A 22559-nucleotide genomic window follows, 5' to 3' on the forward strand; every position below is an offset into this window, starting at 1 on the left:
CTACCACATCCTGGCTATTAAAGGAAATCACAGATGTCAAAATGATTGGTTGAGTTTACGTTATGCCCACGACATACTGTGCCTGTGCCTAATGAGGTGACTCCCTCAGACCCCATGGTACCTGGTTTGCACCACCCGTGAATACCGGTGTGGGCAAACACGTCTTCAGAGTGTTTCCAGCATGTGTTACACAAATGGCATATAATGCTGTCAACTTAAAGCCTTCACTGTTAATTGAGATATTTTAATGAAACTTAAAAAACAAATACATAAATAATGTCGGTTAACTGAGTTTAGATATTATTGCATAAATATCCACTTTTTCCAACATGAAGGCTAAATCGTCACTGACAGAGCCAGTTGTTTAGAAGTTATATAATTAGCTGGTTCACTTAATTGCATGATAAATATACATGTGTTGGGTTGGTCCAGCTGGTAATGAGTCAGTATTGTGTTGGTTCCGCCAACAACATGAAGACAAATGAATAGTCCAGAACAAAAAGGTGACTAAAAAGCACGAGTTGAGATGGGTAGAAGAAAACGTGGAAGTTTGTGAATTCCTCTTGGATATCAGTTAAAGAACATTCATTCATTCATTAATTTTCAACAGCTTGTCCGGGTCGCGGTGGCACCAGAGCCAAGCAGTTCATCCCACAGTTCCCTATCCTCTGCCAAGTCCTATAACTCTTCCTGGGGGATGCCAAGGCGTTCCCAAACCAGCTGGGAAATATAATCTCTCCAGCATGTCCTGGGTCTTCCCCGAGGCCTCCTCCCAGTTAGATGTGCCTGGAAGATCGCCCACAGGAGACAACCAGGGGGCATCCTCACCGGGTCCTTGAACTGCCTCAACTGGCTTCTTTCGATGTGAAGAAGCAGCGGCTCTACACAGAGTCCCTCCTGGATAGTCCAGCTTCTCACCCTGTCCAGGAGTGTAAGTCCAGATACCCGAAGAAGGAATCTCAATTCTGCCAGTTGTATTCGCGTGTTATTCTTTCAGTCAATGCCAAAAGTTCATAAACATAGGTGAGGACAGGAGCGTAAATCTATTGGTAAATTGAGAGCCTTCGGGCTCAGCTCCTTCTTTACCATGACAGTCCAGTACAGCTTCTGTAAAATTGCAAAATTGCCACTCATGAATAAGACCCCAAGATACTTAAACTCCTCCACTTGGGGCAGTAACTCCCCTGACCAAGAGGGGACAATCCACCGTTTTCCAAAAGAGGACCAGAGTCTCAGATTTGGAGGAACTGGTTCTCATCCCAGCTGCTTCACTCATGACCTCAAACCTGCTCAGTGCCCATCGAAGGTCACCACCGCCTGATGAAGACAACAGAACCACATCATCAGCAAAAAAAGCACAAGGACATGTTGCATGTTATTAAATGTGCCGTTCAACAACACCACAAATTGCAGGCGGAGGCGCATCCTCTGAATGCGCATGGGTGTAGACAGGAGAGACTTTCTGAAGATGTCCTCCAGTGGCTTGTGGTCATTATACACTGTGACTGGCTTGCCAAAGATGTAATGGTGAAATCTGGCACACGCATGGATGATAGACAGCATCTCTTTTCCTATCTGTGCATAGCATGTTTCAGCATCAGTCAGAGACCTGGATGAAAAGGCGACCGGATTATTGTCTTGCAACAGTACAGCGCCCAATCCACTGCTGCTGGCATCACAGAAAATGTCCACAGGCTGTGCCGGATCGAAGTACTTCAGCACTGGAGGATTCAAACAGAGGTCTTTGAGCCTGGCAAAGGCTTTTTCCTCGGCTGGTTGGCATGAGAACTCCACATTACTTTTCAGAAGTTGTCGCAGAGGTGCATCTTCTTCACTCAGGTTAGGTATGAATTTGGACAAATATGTGACAAATCCCAGGAATCGGCGTATCCCCTCCTTATCAGTGGGTGCTGCCATGCCTCTGACAGCTTCCACTTTGGCCGGGTCCAGTTTCAGACCATCTGCAGTCAGTAAGTGGCCCACGTATGGTACCTGGCTTTGCCGAATGTGACACTTATTGAAATTCAGCTTCAAGTTGAAGCTGGTTGCTCGCTCAATCACTTTGCACAGGATTTCATTGTGCATTTCTATGTTGGGTGCCACGACCAATATGTCATCCATGATGGCCACGGCTCCCGTTATGCCTTCAAGCATGCCATCCATGATGCGCTGATATATTTCCTGGGCGCATTTGATGCCAAATGGTAGCCTTAGCCACCTGAATCTGCCAATAGGCGTGTTAAAGGTTGTGAGCACTGAGGACTCTTCATCCATTTCAATTTGGAGGAATCCCGATTTGGCATCAAGGACAGAGAAGATCTGTGCACCCGGCATTGAGGCTACAACCGCCTCGACACTTCGCATCGGGTAGTGCTCTCTTTTGATTACTTTATTTAGATCGCTGGGATCTATGCAGATTCTTATCTTGTCTCCCCTGCAGACTGCCACCATGGAACTCACCCATTCAGTGGGCTGCTCCACTCTTGCAATGTATCCATCCATCCTCCTCCATCTCATGGAGTTTCTGCACAATCTTTTCTTTAAGCGCGGCTGGCTGCCTGCGCACTGGATGGAGTCAAAGTATTGCATTTGGCACCAGTATCTATTCTAAATGGAACTTCCTGGGACAGAATGTTCACGTGTACTGACCATTTATCAGCTGCTAGTGAGTCAACGGGATGTACAGTGTCAGTCAGGCTAATGTTTAGAATCTCTTCTTCTGCTTCGGGCACTTCCACGTCCAGTGTGTGAACAGCACGTTTGCGGCACACCGCCATCCAGTGGTTAGCTTTGTGGCAGTAAGAACATGGGGAGCCTTTGGCTGGACACTTTCCATCATTCCACTTGTGTTCAGGGTGCTCGCCGCAGCTAGGGCAGAAAGCTAGCAGCTTCTGCTGAGCAAACTTCAAACGTTCTGTGGGATGGCGAGGTTTCCGACTTTGGCTGGTAGCTATGGGCGGCGCGTTTTCCGATTCTGTAGACATATGTGAGCATGAGGATTCATCGCGGACTATTTTCATTTGTTTTCGGGACATTTCATATTGTTGTGCAATCTCTATGGCCTTTGCCAGCGTCAGCACTTCCCCTTGGTCTAGCAATCGTTCTTGCACTTTTTTCTCACAGACACCAGCGATAATGGCATCGATAAGCATGTCATCTGGTTCTGCATATTCACAGTCCATCAAAAGTATCCTTAAGTCTTTCACAAAATTGTCAAAACCCTCACTTGTACCTTGTTTCCTCTGCCTGAAGCGGTGACGAGCTATCCTCTTATTCTTCCTTCGTCTAACGTAGGCTTCAAACTTGTCCAGTACTTTTTCAGGATCCTCCTTATCTCCATCAGCCCAGGTCAGTGTTTTATAGATTTCCCTGCCTTGCTGTCCGATCCACATACCTAGCCAGCCAGCATTCTGCTTCCCGCTTAGCTCGGATAGGGGTCCATCAAAAACGACAACGTGGCTTCTAAACCTGCTGAATTCTTGATAAATAAATCAGCCGCATCCCAGTCAATCCTTGGGTGCTCAAATGGTGGGGTAGCCATGGCAACCATGGTCCAGTTCTGACACCATGTAAGATACTGAAAGTCAGTGAATACGACGGATGCACAGTTCATGACTTTATTGTGCGAGTAGCATAGCACAACTGAGGAACAAGTCCAGCCAGACCCAATAGGTATTACCTTCTTAGACTGCTAATGCCACCCAGTGGCAGAACAATACATTACAGTAACCATCCACGCACACGTGGTCACAATCAGTGGTCACTGACGTACTTTATTGCTAATTAAACCTCTTGCTCGGTGAGTCAGCAGGTGGAGATGTGGACTTTGTATCAACTTGTGGACGAGCATAAGTGTCGCGTGCCCTGAACAGCGCAATTCACTCCTAACTCTTTTATTTTTTTAGTGTGACTGCATTGAAATTTACATAGTTATCACTTTAAAAATGAGTCATCATGACACAACATCACACGTATGTAAACGCTGCAATTAATCTGTGGCTCCAGTCCTAATGTTAGCAGCTATTTGTCTACATTCCATTCAACAGTGCGCTGGGACGTTTTCTCAGAGTGATGTAAGCACTGTTGGAAACACTCGGAAAAAGGAGTGCACACATTTTGGCAGTCTCAGTAGCTGTTTGTTCTGACTGGTGTACGTATGCTTACAGACTGTTGACAGAAGTACACAATTTAATATCATCACATGACATCTGACAGCCAAACTCTGTGCAATGTCCTTTAAATCAGTAAGAAATGGAAACCAAATAAAATGGCTGTAAATCTTGGAGCAGGCTGTCTGAAGGACATACAAGCTCAACTGGCTGGCATTAGAAATATACAGTATTGTGCAAAACTTTTAGGCACATTTAATGCATCATAAAAGTATGAAAACCTGATCAATATTCATAAATAAATGAAATCTGTGATGAACGGACAACTGGGTTCTATCTAAGTGTGATTTTTCAGTATATACAGTTGTGCTCAAAAGTTTACATACTCAGAATTTATGTTTTTTTTTTTTGTTTTTTTTTTGGCCATTTTCAGACCCGGCGCCACGAGGGGGCGTTTGGGGGCGACGCCCCCTCACGTCATCAACCTCGGATGTGAGAGTTATCAAAGAATAAAAATAAAAAAGAAAGAAAAAGAAATACTGGAAAATATAGCAAAATATTAGTTATTCAATAATATCATGTATTTAACAAATAAACTAAATGAATTAATTAATTAATTTTAAAACACGGATATGGCGTGTGTCTGTGTTCAAGCGATTTGATAGGTTGAGGGTTGCGCTTGTCAGTGCGGCAGAGGGTAAGGATCCTGAGTCCAGCGATTATGGCAAGGTGGACGAACTAAAGCATGCTCGATTTATTCAAGCAGTGTCAGAGCTGGAGTTCCTGGGATTCGTCAAGTCCACCAAGTAAAAGGCAGATCATGCAGCACGACTCACTTGGGGAGGGTGTTAATGCTGCGTTTACACATAACGACGACATAACGACAACAAGTCATGAATGCCACGAAGTACACATTCTTGGCCGCTGATCACGAATGTGATGATTCGGGACAGAGGCGTCAGGTGTCCTCAGGAACTGCTGCAACCTGTTACCACACGTTACGATTAATGGCACGTGTTGCTGGAGAATTATCAGGAACCATTACGCACGGTCAGGAATAGTGTTCCGTGTTGTTGCGCGCTATTGCGCATAACAGCGCATCATTAAGTTCTGTCACGTTGTGAACGAGGTGAATTGTCTCCACATACACACACACCTATATTCATCCAACCGAATTCAGATCGCTCCAGTTTTTCAGAAGAACTTTGTGACTGCATGCGTAGTTGGGCTCTGTGCCATGGAGTGGCGCACATGCCCAGTTGCGCTGTGTTTGCGCTTGTGATGGAGGGCTGTATGTGGGGTTAATCTACTGTCTCGTGTCATTTCTCAGATCAGTTGTTGGTTTGGTTTTGTGGTATGCAGGAGATCACTTGACCGAGGGTCTATACGTTCAAATAATAATAAAAAAATACTGTCATCACTCTTTAATCTCACTCAGTCAGTCTCTTACAACGGTGTAGCCTAAATACACGAGCTTTCCAGGAGCGCACCCAATTCATTAGTTGACCCTGATGTTCTGTTGGACCTGCTGAACCAAAGTTCTTTGTTTTAAATTCCTGGATGTTAATTAGAGCTTCCTTCTTCAGTGCTGTAAATTCTGTGTGGTCCCAAACGTCTAATAGTATTGTTTAACAGACTGTACAGTTGCTGGTGGTGCCATGAATCTTCTTGAGATGCCACCTAAGGAGGAACTGGACGTGCGGAGATCCAAAATTTTGCTCTGGAAACTTTGGTTTAATTCTTTAGCTTTTTCCTTCCTGCTCTTAAATGCAAAAAGACACTGGTTCTAAAGTTAGGCCCTTAAATATAGGCAATTGTTCCCCAATGAACCCTTAATTATGCCAATTAGTCATTTTAAGGATCTATAAAATGTTTTACTTTTCAAAGTAATTGTAAAAATAATTCTACCATTAAGTCTCAGGAAACCATAAACACTTGTAATATTTAATCTATCCTGGTGTACAAAATGTCAGAACAGTTTTTGAGGGAGATCCCAGTCCTGATGGTGACAGGGTACCTTAGGTGTGAATCCTGCTCAAATCCTGCTGTCGGAAGAAGGCAGGACGAAGCTTACAGCAGGCCTCAGCCAGGGTCCAACTGTTGATATGTTCTATGCTGTTTAAAGAAGCATTAATGATTGCTGTATCTAAACTGTTGACCCACTATTACTATTATAACTATTTATTTTAAGCAACTTCATATGAAAATAGACATTATAATAAACATATATTGTTTGATACAGTTGAGTATATACCAGAGAGGATAATCTTTATTTGTATTTAAATATTACTATTATTATTTTATTTATTTTATTGCTATAGTGTATTATATTATAAAATGAGGATCTGGAGATATATTTGGACTGTCAAAGAGAATAAATCTTTTTGGGTGGGCGGGCAGTTTTAGACTCCACAAGGTTATGAGAATTTTTATCTTTAATTATTTCTGACGTTATGTAGACTAAAGTAAATGTAAACAATAGCTACGTTAACAAGTAAAACAAATTACAGTACAAGCTGTTTTAGGACAGTATGTAATAACCCTCACCACCGCTTGGTGACGCTACAAATTGCACAACATTTTTAGGATTCAGAAAAAAAATCTGTCAGGATTAGAAAAGGCTGAAACTTCACATAATTGTTTAGCTGCTGATGTTTTGTCACATTTTGCAATTTGACAACAAGGAAACGTTTCCCCTGCTGGAAAAGCAAAAGAGTCTGAAATGAATTTGCATCTCCACATAAGGTTGAGTGCTCCGGTCGGTAAACAAAGGCAAAGATCTGCACCAATCAGACACCTTGTCACATAGAAAGCGGATGTTACGGCGGCGCCGATTGGCTGAGGCGGGGAGCGGCAGCTAGTTTCCGCAGTGGTGTTGCAGAGAAACAAACTTTGCCCGTTTGGATTATTTCGTGGCTAGTTTGAAATAAAGACGGCGTCTACACCGTGTCCACAAGGGGCAACAGTATCGGCGGAGATTAAAGAAAGTCAGGAAGTGAACTTTTTAAATGCGAGTTCGACTGTTTTTGTGCTTTGAGGTGAAAGAAAAAATAAAGCGGGCGGAAGACTCTGGTCACCATGATGCCGGGGAGCGGCGGAGTCTACGCGCTGAAGAGGAGGAAGAAACCCGTTCAAAAAAGTGAGTTTGGTGCTGGCAAGTCTGATTATTTTACTGTTTTCACGCCAGGTTCTGTGTTTGCTAACTGAAGCTCAGCAGGCCTTCAGTAGGCGTGGCTAATACCAAACAGTAATTAATATGTACATGTCACGGACATGACGAGCGAAACTCTTCAGCATCTCACCGTGTCATTTAGAGGGCCTTCAATCTTTTTTTTTTCAGTGGAGCATGAGCATGGATAAAAGCTTTCAGCTTCTGGGTAGGCTCCTCCCCCCGACACCCCGCCTTTTAAATATTTTTCTGCCTTTCAGCTTCTGGGGGGTCTGGGGGGCGGAGCCCTAATTACAGCCCTCTTAACCCCCCGCCACTTTAATCATTTTTTAATGTAGATGTAAATTAATATTCAGTTTTCAGCTAGTTGACAGTAGGGCTGCACAATATGGCCAAATTATCGTATTTCAGTATTGTCATATCAATATGATACGATATGACTGTGATTTGAATGAAATGGATTAAATTCACTTTTTTCCCCCCCTCAAAATTCTACCCACAACACCCCATAATGACAACATGAAAAAGTTTTTAGAACTTTTTTTTGCTGGTTTATTAGAAATAAAAAAATTAATAAAAAATAAATCACATGTACATAAGTATTGACAGCCTTTGCTCAACACTTTGTTGATGCACCTTTGGCAGCAATTCCAGCCTCAAGTCTTCTTGAATATGATGCCACACGCTTGCTGCACCTATCTTTGGGCAGTTTGGTTCATTCCTCTTTGCAGTACCTCTCAAGCTCCATCAGGTTGTATGGGAAGCGTCGGTGCACAGCCATTTTCAGATCTCTCCAGAGATGTTCAGTCAGATTCAGGTCTGGGCTCTGGCTGGTCCACTCAAGGACATTCACAGAGTTGTCCTGAAGCCACTCCTTTGATATCTTGGCTGTGTGCTTAGGGACATTGTCCTGCTGAAAGACGAACCGTTGCCCTAACCCCAGTCTGAGGTCAAGAGCGCTCTGGAGCAGGTTTTCATCCAGGATGTCTCTGTACGTTGCTGCATTCATCTTTCCCTCAATCCTGACTAGTCTCCCAGTTCCTGCTGCTGAAAAACATCCCCACAGCATGATGCTGCCACCACCATGCTTCACTGTAGGGATGGTGCCTGGTTTCCTCCAAACATGACCCCAAAAAGTTCAATCTTTGCCTCATCAGACCAGAGAATTTTGTTTCTCCTGGTCTGAGAGTCCTTCAGCTGCCTTTTGTCAAACTCCAGGTGGGCTGCCATGTGCCTTTTACTAAGGAGTGGCTTCTGGCCACTCTACCATACAGACCTGATTGGTGGTTTGCTGCAGAGATGGTTGTCCTTCTTGGAGGTTCTCCTCTCTCCACAGAGGAATACTGCAGAGTGACCATAAGACTCTGTCAGCTCCCTGACTAATGCCCTTCTCCCCCGATCAGTTTCCCTTTCTACCAATCACCTGATCAGGGCATGAGAGAAAAGTCAGGGGAGAGAATGTGTCCTGGCTGATCAATGGTTCTTCTGGCTTTCTGGACCACACGTTTCTCCCAGAGAGAGCTCCGGTCCCTCAGCTGCACTCTAATAATCTTGGAGAAGACTTTTACAATCCGGTTCAGGCAGTTTCTGTCCTTTAATGGTAATCCATGAAACCAGCAGATAAAAGAAAACATTAAAAGACTTTCAATAAAATAATAAAAACAAGACAGGATCCCTTCAGAAACACTAAAAGAGTTCAGCTTCCGCAACAAGTCAATCCTTTATTGTCTACGTTTAACTATTGACTCTGTGTTCTGAACAAACTTTAGGTCAGAGTGAAACACAGTTCCAAGGTACTTGTAGGAAGCAAGAATTTGTACATCTTCATCATGGATGATGCGAGCTGCTGGTGGAGGCCCCCGGCCAGTCCTTCAGAAGTCCATTAACAGTTCCTTTGTTTTTCGGACATTAAGGTCGAGGAAGCTGTCATCACACCATTTAACAAACATTGACAAAGCATCACCATGGCCTGACTCAGAACCCTGGAGAAGAGACAGCAAAGCTGTATCATCTGAGAATTTCACCATATAGCTGCTCTCCTGACCTGCCCTACAGCTGTCTGTGTACAGAATAAAAAGCAGGGGCAAGAGGACACAGCCCTGAGGACAACCAGTGTTGGACATTGAAGGTTTAGACATGTGACCAGTCACTAAAATCCGCTGAACTTTATTTGTTAAGAAATTTAAGAGCAGCAATAAAACCTGACCAGGCAATTTAAAATGAGAGGAGAGGCTCTCAATTAAAATATGAGGCTGCATTTTATTAAAAGTTGATGAAAAGTCAGCAAATAAAAGTCTGGCATGACATTTTGGCTTTTCCAGGTGCCTACAGACTTTGTCCAAAGTAAAAAGGTGTACCCTTCCCCAGATTTGTGCTTTGAGAGAATCCTGTCTCAGAGGTCTACAGACAATTCCTATGCCAGTATGCCTGCCTTACAAAAGGGAAAATAACTGCGTCTTAAGTCATAACAAGACATTTGAAAGTATCATCTTGGGCTCTGGATAACACTGATCAACATTTTTCTTTTTTTTTTTTTACATTGTATGGACCTAACAACTGATCCATTCATCAAGAAAATAATCAATCAATTAATCAATTAGGCCCCATAAAAAACTTTAGTTTATCATTCTTGACATCACAAAAAAGTGATGAGGTCGGGCAGATTTTTATTTTTACTATTTTTTATGTTTTTCTTAGAAACAGAGAACAAACAATACAACAAAATTTTGAAGCTGGGAAATGAAACTTGTAATATGCCGGAAGTATCCTATGAAACAAAATCTTGCGGCTTGGCTCAGTAAACTTCGGCTCGCCACCTAGCGGACATGCCAGTTCTTGCAACAGCTGTACCGCTGTCAATGAAATTCAACCAAAAAATAAATAAATAAATTGATGCGGGCCGATTTCTGCATGCGGGTGAGGATGATTAATGTTTTTTGTTTGTTTGTTTTTTTAAATGGGGCCTTATGAAAGGAAGCGGCTATTCATACTTAGCCATATTAATGATTCCAAATTCTATTCCTACGTAGCGCTAAAGGTACGGATAGCCACTGCTGTTATGAAAATAATCAAGAGCTGTAGCTGTACAAGGGAAGAGAAAAATAGAAAAGATAAAATGTAATTGGATACAGAAAGTAAAATATATGAAAGATAAGGAGCTGCATGTTGAGGAGTTACAGAATATGGTACAGAAAGAAAAAAAACAAGATAGCAAGTGAAGTTAAGAGTTTGACTGTAGTCTGATTAGAACACTTGTTGAACATACCTGAGGAATAATAATTACACCTTACTACACAGTAATAAGGTGCACCAGGTCTGTCAGAAAAGTATCGGACCTTTTTATTTTTTGCAAAAACTATATGGATTTGAATCACGTGTGATTGCATCAGCCAAGCTTGAACCTTCGTGCGCATGCGTGAGTTTTTTCACGCCTGTCGGTTGCGTCATTCACCTGTGAGCAGGCTTTGTGTGAGCAGTGGTTCACCCCTCTTGTCGGATTTTTATTGCAAATAAATGTCTGAATGATCTGGAGCTTCGCTGCATCAAATTTTTCCAGAAACTGTGAGAGACCTCCAGGTGGACACCATTCGGAAAATTCAGATGGCTTTCAGGGACCATTTTATGGGGATTACACAGATTAAGGAGTGCTCCAGCCGGTTTATAGACCGCCCACAGCGTCTGAGAGCGCGGCGCACTCCGAGCGCCGATCGACAGGCTCACACCTCGCTGAAACAACCAGATCATTTCCAACGTGAAGGCTTTGTTGATCCGGGACGTCGTCTGACTTCCACAAAAAAGGCATAAGACGTGGACATCAGCACTTTTTCGGCACATTGAGACAGACATGCGGAGGAATTCCGCGCATCACGGCGGAGCCGCATGGCGCTGGATACTTTTCTGACAGACCTCGTAATTATTATGGTAGGTAGACAAAGGAACAAAACGTAAATGATACAAAAAAATCTGCCCATATGGGAAAAAGCCACAAACCAGACAACACTGTCGTAAAAAGCCACAAACCAATGGTAGGTTCTGCAACAATTATTTAATTTTAAATTATTGTTTGATGATATATACACAGATAGTGAAGAGCTTCTCTCATTAATGTCAGTGACATCGAACATATAACGTGTGAAATACCAAGTGTTCCAGTACTTTTGGAGGGCACAGTATCCTAACCTTATGATGAGTGCAAAATGAGTGTGGTATTATTACTGTTTTGTTTAAGAACGCTTGCTGCCCAGAAAATATTCACATTAAGGAATCTAAAATCAAATAAATTGGATATAAAAAAAATAGATTATCAAAATTGCTATTGAGTATTTTTATTGTCAATTAATAATCAATTAATAGTTGCACCTTTGCTGTGCTCCCATTCTCATCACTTTTACAACAAAATCTTTAAGTCTTTTCTACCTCAGACTACTTTCCTGTACTTCATTAGATATCTTTTGATGTACATTTATACGCTGTCCAGTGTTCAAATTCAACACATCCATCTCAGCCTTCTCACTTCTTCTCTTGCGCTCCCTTCACTGCCCACGGCTGAGTACCACATATAATTGCTCAGAAAACATCAACATTTGGATATCTATTGGCTCTGCTGTGGTGCCCTTGAGCAAAACAGGAGCAGCCAAAAGAAAATCCAACCATCCCAGGTATCTAAACGTATTCCCGCTTTTAGTAGTGGTCTTGATGGCTAACAGACCAAGGTTTTAGAATGGAAATAAATTGATGGGCATTTCAATCTTCATGTATCTTCAGAACCACATATTTTGAGAGCAGACTTTTTACACTGCCTCTCCCTTAAGAATTCTGGGCATTCATGAAATGCCAAATATTACAATTTCGGACAAAAATTCATGGTTAGTTCATAGTTGTATGTAGTGATTTGACTGTTTGCACAGAGGCTGCGTTCCTACACTGCTCGAAAATCTTTGTAAACCTTTAAAAAAGTGCTTCATAAACTAGGGCTGGTCCAGCTGTTTCTGTCCTGATGTAATCCATGTGGAACATTTCTGTGGTTGTGATCCAGCACACACGTCCCTTAGTGTAATTGGAAGAGGTCAAAGGGACGTCCGTATTTCACCTGGCCCCAGCACGTGCATTATGGCTACTTTCAAGAGGTGGGGTTGGACTGGTTGACTGCCTGGGTGGTTGCCATCCAGCCAGGACTCCAAGTGGCTCGGTACAGTGGTGGATGTGCTAATGTGCAGCACCAGTACGTGCTCCCAGACCTGATACAATTCCAATTTTGTAGTATTAGCCAATTCAGAAAGCACAGATCTTTCCCAGTGCATAAAAACTGCTTATATCTGTAAACTAGATTTGTCATGGTCCACAGAACTCACAGTTCAGTTCACACCTCAGGGTAGACATTATGGTTTGGTTCAGTTTTTGAAAATTTTTCAAATCTTTATACGGTCATCTTAATTGCTGCCATCAGGCATTGTAGCACCATGAAACAAAGTCTGAATGTAAACTTTTTTCCTTAAATGTTTATGAGTTTTAGCACATCTCTCATCATTTCCACTGGGATGAATTTACTGAGCACCACTTTAAGTGTTTTTTTTTTTTTTGCTTGTTTTTATGCTGTGTTACATGTTATGTCAGACCACCTTCAGTATTTTGTCCATTTTAAGATTGTTTGCTTTTTGCCCAAATGACGGCATCTCATAAAACCTCACTTTGTACAGATGTTAAATCATACACAGTGTGACACACATCATACGTGTATTGTGATGAATGTTTTTTGAGAACTGCCTCCTCCAGAGAGATTTACCATACAGTAGAATGCTGTTTGTATTTCTTGAAGACTGGTGTAAATTAAGTCCAAAACATATTCAGTGACTTGGAAATGTTCATATATCCATCCCCTGATACGTCTAAGGAAAACTGACAATAAAACTGATGATTTATGTGTGTCATACCAAAGGGGACCATTATTTATGCAACCCATAATCTTGGCTTTGATATTTGTATTTCATTCATATCAAGTGGCAGAGATTTGCTTTTAGTTTGAAGAAAATTTTAGAAATGTTACAGAAAAGTCTGAACTACTTTTGGTGGTTGACGTGGCAAATATGTAAATTAAAATGTGTAAAAGGCCAAGGGGGTGAATGTGTTTGCAAGGCACTATATATTGCTTTTCTAGCTGCCAAATTTTACCGATGGCTCGCTAAAACACTCCTTAGACTTTGACAGTGGTTAGCTCGTTATTGCCGTTAGCCACCGCTGAACACAGGAAGTAGGTTGCAGATGTCATAAGTGTGCCTGAAATACTCAGCAAGTAGAGTTGACACTCTGCTGGCCTCTGTAAACAACTTATGGTATCATTGATATATATCTCATACTCAGGCCTAACGTCTGGTTTGCTTTATCAACAGGAAGTTAAGAAAGCATTAAAGTGACCTATTTGGTAACACATGAATCAGTGAAAAGATAGAAAGTAAACAAGTTTTGTACATATAAAGGTTGAAGTCGGACTGAAGCTTTGTATATCTCACTGTGATGGACATATTATGTGGGACATTTTGTTGTTGTGGTTGCTCCTTTGTAGCCCCACGTTATGTATCTGAGAATCTCATGGCTTAAAACTGTGTGTTTACCTTAGAAAACCTCAGAAGGTCCTGGAGGGTATCTGTGGTGAACTACAAACAGGGCATTGTATTGTTTTAACAGTTGCTAAATTTTCAACATGCTCGAATGTGTTGTTTCTGTTGTGGTCTTTAAAATATTTTGGTAATCCTGTGCATTTGGCGCCCATAACATTGTGGTACATGCTGCAAAATCATCTTGTGGAAATGCCACAGTACAGATAAAAAAAACAACAACAATATACTACAGCCCTGCTATGGTGTCTGCAGTTATGCTGTGGTTGTTTTGCACACATCACATGGTGGAACCCCAGCATGTTGTGTTACCGCACTGTGTGTTACATTACATTTGTGGGCAGCCATTATACTCACCCGGTTTGTCTTGGTTACAGACCGTGACCTGTTAGGATGCATATTCGCAAAAGTGTAAACCAGGCTTGTGTGTGTGTGTGTGTGTGTGTGTGTGTGTGTGTGTGTGTGTGTTGATACAGGCCTCTACACTAATTTACCAATCTACCTGTCCATATGGCAAATTATGCCATAAAAGAAATGTGTGTTTAGTTGCGTGACGTGTCGTGCCAGACCGCCTTTAATAGTTTGTCAATTTTAAGTTTGTTTGATTTTTGTGCAAATTACGGCATATCATAAGACATTACTCTACAGATTAAAAAAAATCATTGTAGGCAGCATCGCTATTTGGTGAACATCCATCCATTATGGTCAGAGGAGTTGTCGCTGGACCCAGCCGCTGTCACTCAAAGCAACCACGCCCACAACAGAATTTTATTTATTAAAATGCCTTGAAGTAGGAAGTTAGAAAAAAAAATTTGCCCCCCTGTACAGTTGTCATGGAGGCAAAGACTATCTATAGAGCCCAATAGTCTCTATAGTTTTTGGACCAGGCTGTTAACATGTTTAGTTCTGCTCTAAAGTCGGACGTTTTAAAATGGATTTCTACAGGAATGTGCTCTGTTTTGGAGACAGCTTCAAGCGGCCAGTCAAGGAGCCGCACTTCCTCGTTGGGATCAAAATACACGCTCGAGTGTTGCTGGTTGGCTCAAACACAGAGCAGGCTGACCCCGCCTCCTCCTGCAGAAAGCAGGAGACAGACGGACGGAAGCTGCAACTCGCTGATGACAGCGAGGAGAAACACACAAACTGAGACGTTATTTTTAAAAATCAATGTTTGAATGTTTTGAATGCGTGTCCCAGGATGTGAAGCATACTATATATATTGTGCCCATTCTTGTTCATGTAGCATCAGGCCAGCGTGAACCCTGAGCAGGCACTGGCTGTTTTTAGAGCATCCATAGCGGGCGCCTGATAGGGATGTGAATCGTACAACAACTCACGATTCAATTCGATTCTGATTCTTGGGGTGACAATTCGATTCAGAATCGATTTTCGATTCAAAGAGCTCTGAGAAATAGTTATATTACGTAAAAAATGTTTATGTTTAAGAAAATGCAGCTTTACAAGGTTAATCAAGTGATTCTAAAGATGTAAATTTACTTATCTGCTTTGCTCATTTAGAGTTGGCTGGCAGTTTAGCGAAGCGCTGGTCAGTAGTCGGCAGAAACCGCTGCTCCGCTCTTTTAGCTCTGGGTGATGACGTAGTATGTGGGCTTGCGTATTTGAAGTGTTTCCGAAGTACTTGACTTTCATTTAGCAGATTTTGCACACTGCATAAGTCACACACTGCATAAAACATTTGCCTTCAGCAAAGACGGTGCTGGCTGAATTAGCTCTTCGTCCGTTATACTAAGCTGCAGCACACGAGTGTTTGAAGCACGCCGGACCCCCCGCGGGGATGCTGTGATACGGAGGCCATTGACTGACAAACAGTCCACGCAGCGAGTAAGCAAGAAAATGTTTAAAAAATGCTTTTTAAAAATTGATTCTTGGACATTTTGGATCAATTCAGAATCGTAATAAATAAAAATCGCGATTCGGATGTGAATCGATTTTTTTTTTTTTCCTACACCCCTAGCGCCTGACAGCGGGCTGCCTGGTGCCTGCGGGCTACATGGCTGATGGAAAAACACACTGTTCACATGATACATGATTTGAAACTCACTCATCTTCAGATCTGGATTTGTCTTTTGGGTGTTTTGGTAAATTTGAGGCATCCTTTGGGCAGCGGACGTTGTTTGGGCAGTTGTGTAAAAACTGCATATTCTGTACCGACGATACTGCCGTCACAGCAGAAAAGTGATGTCATCATGTTTTAAGAATTTTGGAGTTGACTTGATGCTGAAGCATCGTTTCGTGTGATATCCCTGTTTGGGAATGTCGGACAAGAGAACACTGGATTTTTGACAGCTGAGCTGACTTTAAATAAAAGTGCTGTTGATTGATTTTCTGTTGATGACCTGATGGTTTCAGCACTGCCCACCTCGTGTTTACCGTCATGCCTCTTTGGGTCTTTCTCTTTAAAAATTTGTGTGTGAAGGGTTGTAGCGCCCCGTGGGCGTCAGCTCCCGTTTCTCTGGGCCCACGTGTTTGGCAGGGTGTGCTGACTCTGCGTGTGAACCCATTTCCTTGAAGGTCCACCTCAGAGAATGGAGACGGGTGAGAGGGGAAGAGGAAGGGAGGCAGGAAAGGATGGAAGTGAAGGGTGAGAGGAGACAGAGCACAGGCGAGCTCGGCTAACATGTTTATGAAACATTCAAGTCTTTCTTGTCACACTGTCACATTGTGATGTGTTACACCAGTTTGGACAGATCCCTCGAGTCTCTTCCAGTTCATGTTACACTTTCAAACTGAAGATTCTTTCAGTCTTTTTGAGGTGGATAAAGCTGCCGTTGTCTGAGACTTCGGGGTAATTACTGGCCGTGTGTGTGTGTGTGTGTGTGCGCGCGCGCGCATTGGGGGGGATGACAGGCAGATTCTTTGGGTTTGTTTAAAAAATAAGAGGAGTGGCGTGCAAGTTTGTTAGCGTGCCATAGAATTATTACTGTAAGTGAAGGAGAGGAGACTCAGTGCCAGTGATTACAGATTAGATTACAAAATTTTCTGTCATAGTGGAGCAAGCTTTTCTTTCTTTTTTTTTGGCTCGTATTTAGAATGAGGGGAAAATGTTTCTTCTGACCAAAGTAAAACCTCTGCTGCAGAAGAATTGTGGTTTCATGAGTCTGCAGCATAAAATGTTCCAGACGCCCCCCCACCTCACCCCATTTGTTTATATACGTGTGTGTGTGTGTATATGTGTATATATATATATATATTATTTATTTTTTTTTACAGTTTTGCAGGTATTTCTTGGTCATTTGTTAAACAAGCTTTGATGTTCTGCACTAACACATCATGTATACTGTGCAAATATGTACCCATATACACAATAAGTACGCTGTCTTGTTTGAACAGCGATGGCGGTTTCTGTTGCCTGCGGTTGTTCTACGCTAGGCTATGCTTACCTGGTAGGAAATAAGTGATATTTTGTTTATTCCAAAAATAGACCAGCGAAACTTTAGCAATGAAGTAGAAATACTACATTTTCATGAAATATACAGTTTTGAGTTTTTGTTTTTCAGTGATTCCTGGTATACACAGTTGAACTTAAACAAGAAAGTAATATTTGGCTGCTCAAAAACACCCAAACAGAAACAAAACTAGGGGTCGACTGGTTATCTGCGAGGCTGATTAATGCCGCCGATATTCAGCATTTTTGCGGATATCAGTATTGCTGGACTTCAAATCTCTCCACAACACCCAGTCCCAGACAAACTCTTGACTTCACAGCAAAGACGTCTGGCTCTGCTCTGACTCCACACAGCATACACAGAACTCATGCACAGCCTGGGAAAGATATTACTTATTGGTGATTCCATGAATTCTCATAATGTGCCACAGAGCAGCCTGGTGAACCGATTCAAATGCTTTGTGAAACTCAACACAGACGGCAAATAATGACTTGCTCTCATGCTTGCATTCATTGAGTATTCACTGAGCTAGAACTTGGTTGATGGTTGATGTCGTGGGGATGAAGCCAAACTACTCCAGTCAATGAGTAGCAAGTAACTGGAATGAATCTTGTCAAAAATGAACATTGGCAGCATCTTGCCCAGCACAGAGAGCAGTGTAGTACTCCTATAATTATTGCAATCCAGCAGACCACCCTTTCATTTCCAGAGAAGAATGACAAGTCCTTTCTTCCAGTCCGTTGGGATGATACCTGTCTCCCAAATGGGAGGAAATACTGCTTGCAACACCAGGAGAAAAGCATCTCCACCTGCCTGGAGGAGTTCAGCCACAATACCACAAATCCCCGTGAATTAGGTGGCTTAGGCTCAAAAGTGACTGATACTGGCTGGACAAAAAGTGCCACACTTGGTATACGGATTCTGTGGATGATAATGAACAACTTTTCTCCGGTTCCAAAAATCCAACATGGCCACCATGCCAACATTGAGAAACAGAAAAGTGGTCATAACTTTGCTAATATTACACATAGGGTTGTGGGTTTGGCTCTTTACCCATATTTTTGATACCAAGGAATCTTATGGCACACACAAAAAAACACACAAAATCCAATATGGCCGCCATTTGAACGTTGAAAAACAGAGAAGGGTCTATAACTTTGCTAATATTTGTCATAGGGATATGGTTTTTGGCTCATTTCCCATGTTTTTGATACCAAGGAATATTATGAGACAGACAAAAAAATCATTATGGCTGCCATATCAACACTGAGAAATGGGGGGGGGTTAGTCATGACATAATGCAATTATTCAAACCAGTATGTTATTTTGCTCTTTATTCATGTTTTGAATGTAAATCAATGTGATTATATTTACTTGCTGCACAAAAGTATGACACTTTGCAGGTGTCAAGCTTGGTCATTTCTGAGAAACTTTTCCCCGGGTTCAGCTCCAGATATTCTGTGAATGCTGTTTTATGTGCGATTGAGTGGGACACCCGTCAAAATGTCACTTTCTCAACAGACACGATTCACAGATTCATAAATTTGTGCATCTCTTGTGTGGAAAGAATAGTCCCGTTTCTGATATTTTAGCAAATATCCTTGACACATAATGATCAGTATGAACCGTCACGTCACGCACCTCAGGGAGTTAGTCGTCCCTGCCAAATCAGATGATTTCATCTTTATTCAAGTACATTTTGCCATCTGTCTATCCCATGCTCATATTTTCATGTTCATAATCATAGTAATTAGTACTTCTACACAAATAATCACACTTTGCAGTATATGGTCACCAAAGTCGACGCAATGATGAGACAAAGAATAAGTTATTCAGTTTGCCAATATGTGGATGGTAACTCTGCCATCTCATTCAAAATTTGTTGGGGTGCAAATTGACATGTCATTTAATGCCAAATCCTTCTTGCTTTGTTTCTGGGCTTGACGTTGCAATTCGTATGATGTCTTTTCGGCAGCAAGACCTTGAAGAATGAAATGTATATAGAACACTGAAAATGGATTGGAAAATGTTTCTAATATGTTGTGAAAACATCAAAATCAGTCAAATGTCCAGTGAACGCTGTGCACAAACCCATGATGAGAACATGTCAATATGTCAGTCATTCCTGGACTGTGTGAGAGAATTTGAAAATTTGGATTCCTTACCAGTTAAATTGAAATTCAAAGCAGATGATGTCACTACGACAGACTGGCGTCCTGCCCAGGGTGAACCCCGCCTCATGCCCTATGACTGCTGGAATAGGCTCCAGCCCCGTGTGACCCTGAAGTGGAGTAAGCAGGTGAAGATGAGTGAGTGACTGATGTCACTGCTGATATATTGGCTAAGAATGAAGCTGTATGGCACAAAACCTGCCTTACAGAAGATGAGTGGAAGAAATGATGATTCTAACTAATATGTATCGATGTTGATGAATTTGGCGTTGTATTTTGCAGGAGCTGTCCAGAACAATGTGTGGTCAACCTCTGTTGTCTCTGCAAGCGGCAGAAATGGGCAGTCTGTGTCCCTGGATGGAGTTACTTTCTCAGAGGGGGAGCTTCTTCTGCAGGTAAACGAACAGTAAATGAACAGTAAATGCCACTGGTGTTTTTGGAAGTGTAAATGTGTGGTTTACTTAAATATATATGCAGCTGTATTTCCTTTTCTTCTATAGGCACTCAGTGGTTTTGTGGTTGTTGTGACGGCTGATGGAACGCTTTTCTACACAACCCCAACTATCCAGGACTTCCTGGTCTTCCATCAGGTATCAACACAAGACAGAGAGTAAATACCGTTTTTTTTTTTAAGGTGAAAAAGTTACAAAATATGGATTCATATATCCAACCTGTCTTCTGTCCGTAGTCTGATGTGATGCACCAGAGCATCTACGACCTCATCCATGTTGATGACAGACAAATGTTTAAATGCCAGCTCCATTTTGCCTTCAACCCCACTGAGGCTGATTCTGACATGTCAGCAGAAGGTACCACTCAATAGCTTTACTCATGTCCACATGATACACACATTGTGGTGTGTTTGTAAATATGTATGAGTTTCTAAAATAGTTTGCAGGGTATGCCGACTATTCATTCATTCATCCTTTTAAGGCCGTCTGCAGGGGGAACTGCGTGTGCGCTTGCATGAGGTTTTGAAATTACCGGAAGTTACCTTTGACCTTGCGTGATGTGCGTACACAGGGCCTGCATGCTGACATCCGTAAGATGTCCTGTAAATCACTTCAGAGGTCTAGTTTCGGAAGCTTTTTAGATTTAGAACCCTTACAAAATATATGAGAAACATCTTACATTTATACCGACAGAAGTTCTTTTGGAGCCTTTTCCACCATGTTGGATTATTTTGTTCGAACGAGCAGCCCGGCTGATGTCACCATGCCCCTCTGCTCTGATTGGCTGTCACTGTGTGCTTCCTAGCTTCCCTCGTGTAAGTCCGGGGAAACCCTTACGTGATGTATGATGTCACTGTGGTCGCTGTCACAGACTATATAGGTCGCTACTAGGGGTGTAGCGATACACAAAAATCACGGTTCCGTATGTACCTTTGGTTTTGAGGTCACGGTTCGGTTCATTTTTGGTACAGTATGGGAACAAAATGCAAAACCTAAATTTGCTTGTTGTTTAAACCAACAATTTATTGTAACATTATACAAACAGGAAAATAAAATAATTGCAAAGTGCTGCCTGGTAATAAGTTAAATAAAATGTTCTCAAATAAATAACCAATGTATGAAATATTATAAAAAATAAATTCCTAGCAAACAGCTTTTAACAAAACCTTTCCACAAGTAAAGAGCAGAACAACGGTTCGAGGATCAAGCCCTGTTCAATTTTATTCAACCTTCATATTTTTTTGCCAGACAAATTAACTTGTCCAAAACTGTCACACTCTATAAGGGATTTTTTTTTAAAGAGAATTAATGATAAAGAATCCCTTTACTTTTGTACAATTTATTCTATTTTCTATCTCTTTCTATTAACTGATTGTTTAATGTCTGTTAATATATCTTTTTAAATAAAGTTTTGAAAACAAAAACATTGTGGGAGAGGCAAAAAAGTGAGTAAAACCACCTTAAAAATATTTAGAACCACAAATAAACTTGATTCTTGGTTTGTTTACTTATTTTGCCATTAAAATTGGCCATCACTTATTAAACTAAAATAACTTCTCAAGGCCAGGGCTTCTCAAAGTCTGGGGACTATTTAATCACAGCGCAGCAAACGAGGTCAGTAGGCTGAGCCAGTACGAGTGAGGATTGTAGATATCCCTCCGCTCAGCGCTTTACAGGTTGCTGCAGCAGAGAAGGGGGAGACCCGCTGCCACTCTGTGACAACAAAGACTTTCACTTTCAGTCACCAAACATCGGAAACGTTTTCAGTAATGACAGGAAAAGTAGTTAGATTTGTCGCTAGTCGCTTTTGAGAAAATAAGTTGTCAAGAGGGTTTGGAAAGTCACCAGATTTAGCGAGAAAGTCGCTAAGTTGGCAACACTGAATGTAAACACACGCAACGCGATCTCACGTGTGAACAGCCCTGTACCGAACTGAACGTCCCGTACCGAAACAGTTCAATACAAATACATGTACCGTTACACCCTTAGCTGCTACCGAATGTACTTCAAGGCCGTCTGTTTTAAAATTTTCCTTTCAGGGGAAACAATTCTGAATATTTTCCAGACAACGCAAATGTTGATCACATTGGCAATGTCACATTGTCACATGACCCCAATAGCTGAAGAAGGCCAAGGGGGGAATGGCCACGTTTCACCTGGCTGGCTGGTCTGTCTGGGTGGTTGCCGTTCAGCACCGAAGGCTATTTTGTGGTGTTGTAGATGTGGCAAAGTGCAGCACTACAATAAGTACACACTTTGCACCATCATCCATACGTTGTAAATTCTGATTGTATGTATCAAACTAGAGTATTGATTTTGAAAGTTGTATATGTACAGTGTCATTTTCTGTAGATGTGTTTTGATCAGAGGATCTGTAACTATTATAACAACAAACGACTAGTTTGAACTGAATGTTGTTTTTGTGTAGATACGCATTTGAGTTGAAAAGCCACATGCAACTCTCAGAACTTCTTGCCTCAGTACATCCCGCCAGAGAATTCCTCTTTCCTGGATAAAAACTTCTGCTGTCGCCTGCGCTGCCTCCTTGACAACACCTCTGGATTCCTAGTAATCAAAGATCAGCTCTAAGGCCAAAACCGTCAATATGCAAACGTTTGTCATGGCTAACATTATGTTTGT

The 22559-nt window shown here is 41.9% G+C and overlaps 1 protein-coding gene across 1 annotated transcript in view; it reads left to right on the forward strand.

Moving 5' to 3' along the window:
• The first annotated feature begins 6969 nt into the window (after positions 1-6969).
• Positions 6970-22559, forward strand: part of LOC117529484 (aryl hydrocarbon receptor-like) — a 31557-nt gene continuing 15967 nt past the window's right edge. The window contains 5 exon segments of the mRNA XM_034192285.1: positions 6970-7248; positions 19750-19862; positions 19968-20057; positions 20156-20276; positions 22348-22487. Coding sequence (XP_034048176.1) covers positions 7188-7248; positions 19750-19862; positions 19968-20057; positions 20156-20276; positions 22348-22487 — 525 coding nt within the window. The 5' untranslated portion in view covers positions 6970-7187.

The sequence above is a fragment of the Thalassophryne amazonica genome, chromosome 17, assembly GCF_902500255.1.
Source record: "Thalassophryne amazonica chromosome 17, fThaAma1.1, whole genome shotgun sequence".
Taxonomy (NCBI): domain Eukaryota; kingdom Metazoa; phylum Chordata; class Actinopteri; order Batrachoidiformes; family Batrachoididae; genus Thalassophryne; species Thalassophryne amazonica.